Genomic DNA, 6814 nt, shown 5'->3' with positions numbered 1-6814 from the left:
AGGTGCTGATTCAATGGCATCCCTCACCACCACATGGAATCCTGGCCCCACTGCTGGGCCTAATTCTGGAGGTGCCCCCAGCTCCCCTTGTGCCAAAGCCATGGGTGCTCTGCAATGTCCCTGTCGTGTCCCTTCAGTGCCTGTGCTGGGAATTCTCCCCCCTGTGCCATGCAGCTTAGATTTGAAGTGGTGCTGGTGCTCACTGGTGCTCCAGAAATTTTCTTTTTGGAGTTCCTGTTCCACTCCCACACAAAAAGCACAAAATGAGCCCACATTATCTTTTGTTTCTGTCTCAGCTGATAGAGGGACCTTGGAGGCTCTTCAGCCCTGGTCCTTGGAACTATTCCCAAGCCCTGTTTCCACTCACTGGTGCTCGATCTGGAAGTTCAGGTGGCCACTGAACCAGTCATTGAACAAGGACTGCTGAACGTTGCAGGTTGCCTGGAGCTGAAAGAAAATAAAGAAGTCCTGTTTTAAGTATTATTTTAGCAATGCCCATCTCAAACACAGGTTTCTCATCCCCACAGGAATTCTGGCTGGACACAACAGCTCCAGGAGTTATTTCCAGCCAACACAAGGTGGCCAGGCTGAGATAGATGGATTTTACACACCCAGAACTGTCACAGATCCCCATAAATAAGGTCTCACCTGGGTAGAGAACCAGTCCACATTCTTATCATAATCAATGTGCATGGGGATGTGATTCATTTGTGTGACCCAGACAAACCAGTTGCTTTCTATAAACCTGTGCAAAAACAAAAAACCATCACAGATCACACACCCATGATGTGACAAATCAGTACAAAACACTTGTGCACACACCAGCTGGTTGCTGCCTGACAAAATAAACACCAAAAACCCAAACAGATCAGACCTACACACACCTCCCACCTCCTGCAGCCTGACAAGAAACCACCCCTGTCCCACTGAAAGGATCAGGAGAGAGAAGAACAGGGAGTGATGAGAAAAATAACCAGGGGGCTGGAGAGAAGCTGACACAAAGGATTGATACAAACTGGGCAGAGAAAATGCTGGAATTGTAAGTTGGGTGATACCTGACTAGCAGGTGGAGCCCCAGGGTACCCTTCACACCCAGGAAGGGCAAGTAGGTGAGGTAGAATCGGATGTAGAAGGACAGCATCCAGGCCAGGTCCTGTAGTACAGGGGACAGGCAAAACTTCATTAGAAGGAAGAATTTCTGACTTCTGAATTTACCATCACTGCCTTTAAAATCTCCCGTAACATCTTCGACTGATCAATTTTTCCTCCCCAGCCTCATCACAAAGTAACCTGACACCAGCCATGCTCAGGAATTATCCTGGTTCCATGAGCCCAGCAGAGGGCCAACACCAGACAGGACATGCTCTAAAGCACCACACTTTCCCCTGGATCTAAAGAGGAACCAAGCAGTGAGAAAACCAAAACCCAGAACAGCAGAGAACATCTTTTGTTCCCCAGAGGATCTTTCACAAAGAAAGGAGGTGGAAGATCCCCCTTTGGCAAACACCATTCCCAAATCTATACCCACATCCTTTGCTGCACACACACACACAACTCCCAGTAAATCTGGCACTGGAATTCATCCCTAAACCCAGGAGAAGCCCCCTGGCCCCCATGGAGCTGACTCACCACCCACTGCTTCCGCTGCACGGCGAAGTAGAAGATGTACCACTGGAAATAAAGGGGCACCAGCGCTGGGGGACCGACTGCAGGGACAAACAGAGCCATGAATTATCCCAGCAGGAGGGAATGGAATGGGAAAACAAGGGGCAGAGTGACTGCTGGCCATGGAACTGCACAGGGGGAGGTTACTCACTGATGAAGAAGTACTTGTGCTGGTGGTTGTAAGGCATGAATTTCTTCTTTTGCACACCAAGCTGTTAAAATACACAAATTACTCAGGCCAGGAAGACACCTGTGCACTCACTCCTAAACTTCCAGGAGATGTTCTATCCAACCAAGCCAGCACGCACCATCCCCTGGAAACTCAGCCTGGATGAGTTTTCACCCTGCAGAAGGGGCTGGGCAGTGCCTTGCACACACACAGTGACCTGCACAGGAAGCTCTGCCCCTATAGAGGGCACAAGCTGCCTAAAAATGCTGAAATAGAAACCCACACAAACAGTTTGCTGACAAAGCAGAGCTTCAGAATTAAAAAACCTCAAGCTACGGTACTGTTATGACACTGTTAATGAAGATGGCAGTGTGTGGAACTCCCATCTCCTTGCAATTAGTCTGGAAAACAGAGAAGTGAGCATCTAGGCATGAAACTGTGTCCACAAGAATGAGGGTGGACCATTTTATCTTCCCTCAGAGGCTGCTCATTTTTCAATGTTTGCTGTACAAACATAGCAGATCAAGCCACTGGCTTCCTTAAGGAATGCCACGATATCCCTGCACATGTTCAAATTAATTCCCAATAGCCCATCCCTTAATCTCAATACAAATCAGAGCATTTAAAGTGACACTATGAATTTACATAGCTTTTTTTTTTTTAAGGACAGCAAATGCCAAAGCCACTCATTTAACTGCAGAGCTGTACCAGAAATAGAGCTGGACTCCAGATGGGAACCACTGTGACACCCACTGCCAGGCTGAGACCACTGAAATAGCTTCTTTGATCAGGAATTGTAAAAGTTCCAGACAGTCCTGGCGTGTCATCTGCTGCTTCCCATCTGATCCCCAGATCACTACAATTAGTCACACTGATTTTTGCAAAAGAGAAAAACTTGTAGTTCTGATCTTCATAAAACTGAAATTCTCTCATCAAGGGAAATAAGAACTTGTAATTGTGGCAAATATTTCACTCTTGTCTTCCAACACTGCAAAAATAACTTTGATTGAAGTTTTAAGAATACAAAGGTCTGAATTGCTGGAATATTACTGAGGAATATTAGGGACTAGTGGAAGGCAAAGTAGCACCATATAAAATCATACTAATTAGTGTCCAAGCTCTCTGCAGCTTCCCAAATTTGAATCCTATTGCTGTCACTTCTCAGCTTCCCTCAGGTCTCACCTCCACAGAGAGTGTTTTCCCCAAAGCAAAAAACAAGGGGTGCATGTTGACATCGGGATCCTTCCGGAAGCAGTTGGGTTTGGCGTGGTGCTGGAAGTGGAGGTGATTCCACCAGCTGGCTGGGGCTCCCTGTGGGAATGGATGAGGAGAAAGTGCCCTAAAGAAGGTGGATCTTCTGCCCTCAGTTCTCTCTTTACCCTGGGATTGGTTCTGGCTGCAGAGCAGGGCTCTGGCAGCCCGTCCCCACACCCAGTGCTCACCTTGAGGTGGCCGATGACGAACTTGTGCACCCAGTGGTTCCACCTGGACTTGCTGAAGACTGACAGATGTCCAAAATCATGCTGGAGCCAGCCAGCCTGGGCCTGGAATGAAGAATACAACACTGCTGCTGGGGAAGAAGAACTGTCAGGAGGATCTGTGTCTGAAAAGGGCTTTCTTCTCCCACTCCCACGCTCCTCACAGCGTATCCCTGGATAGCAAAAGCGATTCCACTGCCAGGGCCCAATCCCAACTCTCCTTTTTCACTACACACCAGTGCACTCCAGGCTCTGCCTAATGACATTTAGTCCTGGACAGTTGTTTCCATGAGGAAGGGAGAAAAAGTCATGGGAAAAAAAAACAGCCACAGAGCTGAGAACCAGCATTTATTCCCTCACAAAACTGCTCTGAAATCGGCAACAAAGTCTCCTTTAAGGAGCAGCTTGCTGCTGCCTCCTCCAAGTACTTGTAATTCCAAGGGGATCACTGGCCACTGGGAGGAATAGCTGGGGCTTTGAGAGCTGCTCTGCCCTCTCCTCTAACTCCCTGCAAGTTCCCATGGGAACACAGTGGCTTGGCCCCTGCACACTGCCTCGGAGTTCTGGCACCGTGGAGCTCAGGAGCGGGGCATGCCTTTCATCATGTGGGGAAGGCTGGAATAAGGAAGGCTTTGATGGAATATGGGGAGGAAAAAGCGAGGCAAAGCCTGCTCTGCCACAGCAACATGTGTAGTTTTGCCTTTTGGTGGAATCCAGAGAGAAGTAGGATTTGAGGAAGTCCATAATGATAAGATCTGTCCCCTGCTTATGGCAACAAGCACCTAAGTCTCAAATTTGGCTTTTTGGGGCTTATTTTGTGTAGTTGCTCACCTGGACAGTGCCCAGAAGCACAGCAGAGAAGAGGAAAGGCACCAAGGATGCTCCAAAATACCAGATGATGAGCCAGGCTGCAACATCCAGCACCAAGATGTGGCAGAGATAGAGGATGAAAAAGGCGTGGTTGGGCTGGAGAAGCCCCATCCTCTCCACGGTGGCACGGAGCTCACGGAAATCCTCCACCAGTTTTTTCTGTGGGGAGACCCAAAAGCACCCACTGGTCAGAAAACACCTCAGGAACATCAATAGAAGCATAGTTTTCCCTCTCAGGGATGAAAAGGGGGAAAGCTGAGGATCACCTGGAGACAAATCTTTGCTAAAACTACAAATAATGATGTGAAATGAAGCTTCAGTCAACAGTGATTCCAGGAGATCCTGTGATCTTATGTACAGGGAGCTCTGCCTTCCAGTCAGAAAAGTTAAACAACAAAATTTCAACCCCAAAACCAAGTTTTTGTGACACTCACATTCTTGCTGGGCTCAAAGCTGGGCTGATCTGGTGCCAGTTCCCCAATCAGGAGAGGGTTCATGTACTTCCTTACCAGTGCCTTGTCAAGATGAAAAGCAATAAAAGGATCCTGAAATGCAGACAGAGGAACAGGATGAAGAAAAACCATCATTCAGGTGGCAGCAAAAGAAATCTATTCCATGATATGCTGGACCATTCAAAAGATTCCTGTTGGGGAAACCAGTTGCTTTTATTATTGAAATGTGGTGTCAATCTCCATGGCAACCAGGTGAAAAAACCCTTTACTGGCTGTTATCACTACAGATTCTGTCCCTATATTTAAATTACAAATCCTGTAGACACACATGGCACTTTGGCATCTAATTCCTGATCTCCCATTTACCTCCTTTTTGACATTTCCCTCCTGATGCCCAAATTAGCAGATTTTTATAATCTCCCTCAAGCTAAGGATGTTTTTTTTTTTTAATTTTCTGAGACAATATTTGCTTGCTGGGCATCACTTTGTAAGATTCCTGCACCATGCATTGTTTATCACTCTAATTACTAGGCCATCATTGTGTGCATTTAAAATAAAATGTGCTTTTAAGAGATCTCTGGTCAGGAAAGGGGTTAAAAATCTGGCTGGTGTTGCCAGCTCTAGGTCAGCTGTAGCATCCTCCCTGCTCAGGGCCACTGAATAAAGGAGGGAAAAAGAGAGGGGAACCAACATTTGCATTTTCTCATTAGAAAAGGAGGGGAAATGGGGAGGAGTATGTGGGCAGAGCAGGGGAGGATGGTACCACACATTTAGACCAATCCTTTCCATGGAGGCTGTAAAACCTGGAGTGCAATCCCAGCTGGGGGTTAGGGGACGGCTGACTGCACCTTCTAGAAATCAGAGGAGGTCTTCCTTTACTTCCCATTTTGTCCTGGTTTTGTGGAGTCTCGTTCTTTTGATCCCCGGGGACAAAACCACAGGGAAATAAAACTTGGCAGGGGTTTCTGAGTGGTCAGCAGTTCAGCTGCAGCCGGTGGCACTGATATCATCACCATCACCTAAAGAATGCAGCTGGCTGCAATCCCACCGTGCAGCCCTGCTCACTCCATGGGCTGACCCTTTTCTGCTCACAGAAACTCAGAATGCTCCGGTGAGAAAAGCTCCTCAAAACTCATCTCACTCCCCCCTGCCATGGACACCTTGCAGGTCGCTCCAAGCTGCACTCAGCCCGGCCTGGAACACTTCCATGGATGGGGCTCCACCACTTGTCTGGGCAACCTGTGCCAGTGGCAGGGCTTTGAAAATGCACATGTGCACCCTGCCCTCGCGAAATGTTGCAAATTCAATTGTTATTTTTGGCTCTAAATGATATTCCTACCATGGGATCTTCACGTGGAGATTTCAAGTTCCAGCCTGGCTGAAACACAGTCCATCAACACCATCCTAGAGGTGGATCCCACCCCATATCCATCCTTGGGTCCAAACACGCGCATTTGGAGAGATTCATGGAAAAGGCACAGGCAGACAAAGGCAGGAACCCCGCTGGCAAAGCCACCCCACACCCTACTCCAGCAGCATTTACTCCACTCTGCAACAGCCGCTGGCACTCAGACACGAGTGATTCATTCCTTTTCGTGATTGAAATACGACTTTCAGTGATATTCTGCTCTAGTGCCATCTCTCGGGTTCGGGAAGTTGAGGAGGGCGAAGGCAAACAACAACTCTGTCCCCGCGTGTGCCACACGGGTGGCAGCACCCGATACTCCTCTGCGTGCAAAAATTACTGAGGGGATCGGGTTATTTTTTATTCCCGGCTGCGGTTTTTCAGCCATCCCTTCAGCAGCGCTTCCTCGTAACAACAATCCCAAACAATTCCCGGCGGAGCGTGCGCGCTCTGTGTTCCCTTGCACACCGCTCCCAGCGTACCGTGTGTGGCACAGCCGAGTGTCCGGGCGTGCGACACGGGCTCCGTGCCTGCTCCCAGCCCCAGGGATCCTGCTCACAGCTCCCAGCCCCCGGGATCCCGCTCCGCGCTCATCCCTCCTGCAGCCCTCCCTGCCGGGCTGCCGGGGCCGCAGCCGGCCGCTCACCGTGGCGTCCTGCCCGGCGTAGTGGCTGATGACCCGGGAGCCCCCCGGGTGTCTCCGGCAGAAGCGGCTGATGTCGTACACCTTCCTGTCGATCACCAGCCAGCGCTCCTGCGGCGCCGACCCCCGCCC

General features: G+C 49.3%; 1 protein-coding gene across 1 annotated transcript in view; it reads right to left on the bottom strand.

Annotated features, from left to right (window-relative positions):
- LOC102040395 (acyl-CoA (8-3)-desaturase) overlaps window positions 1-6808 on the bottom strand; it is a 9146-nt gene extending 2338 nt beyond the window's left edge. The window contains exons 1-10 of the mRNA XM_005426099.2: window positions 6686-6808; window positions 4617-4727; window positions 4144-4341; window positions 3277-3378; window positions 3017-3145; window positions 1817-1877; window positions 1630-1706; window positions 1056-1153; window positions 649-745; window positions 367-447 (exon numbers count right to left, since the gene is read on the bottom strand). Of these exons, the coding sequence (XP_005426156.2) occupies window positions 367-447; window positions 649-745; window positions 1056-1153; window positions 1630-1706; window positions 1817-1877; window positions 3017-3145; window positions 3277-3378; window positions 4144-4341; window positions 4617-4679 (906 nt within the window). The 5' untranslated portion in view covers window positions 4680-4727; window positions 6686-6808. The remainder of the gene's footprint in view (window positions 1-366; window positions 448-648; window positions 746-1055; window positions 1154-1629; window positions 1707-1816; window positions 1878-3016; window positions 3146-3276; window positions 3379-4143; window positions 4342-4616; window positions 4728-6685) is intronic.
- Between the last annotated feature and the right edge of the window lie 6 nt (window positions 6809-6814).

The sequence above is a fragment of the Geospiza fortis genome, unplaced genomic scaffold, assembly GCF_000277835.1.
Source record: "Geospiza fortis unplaced genomic scaffold, GeoFor_1.0 scaffold590, whole genome shotgun sequence".
NCBI lineage: Eukaryota > Metazoa > Chordata > Aves > Passeriformes > Thraupidae > Geospiza > Geospiza fortis.
Note: the sequence above shows the minus strand (reverse complement) of the source record. Positions and strands in the feature narration are given on the sequence as shown.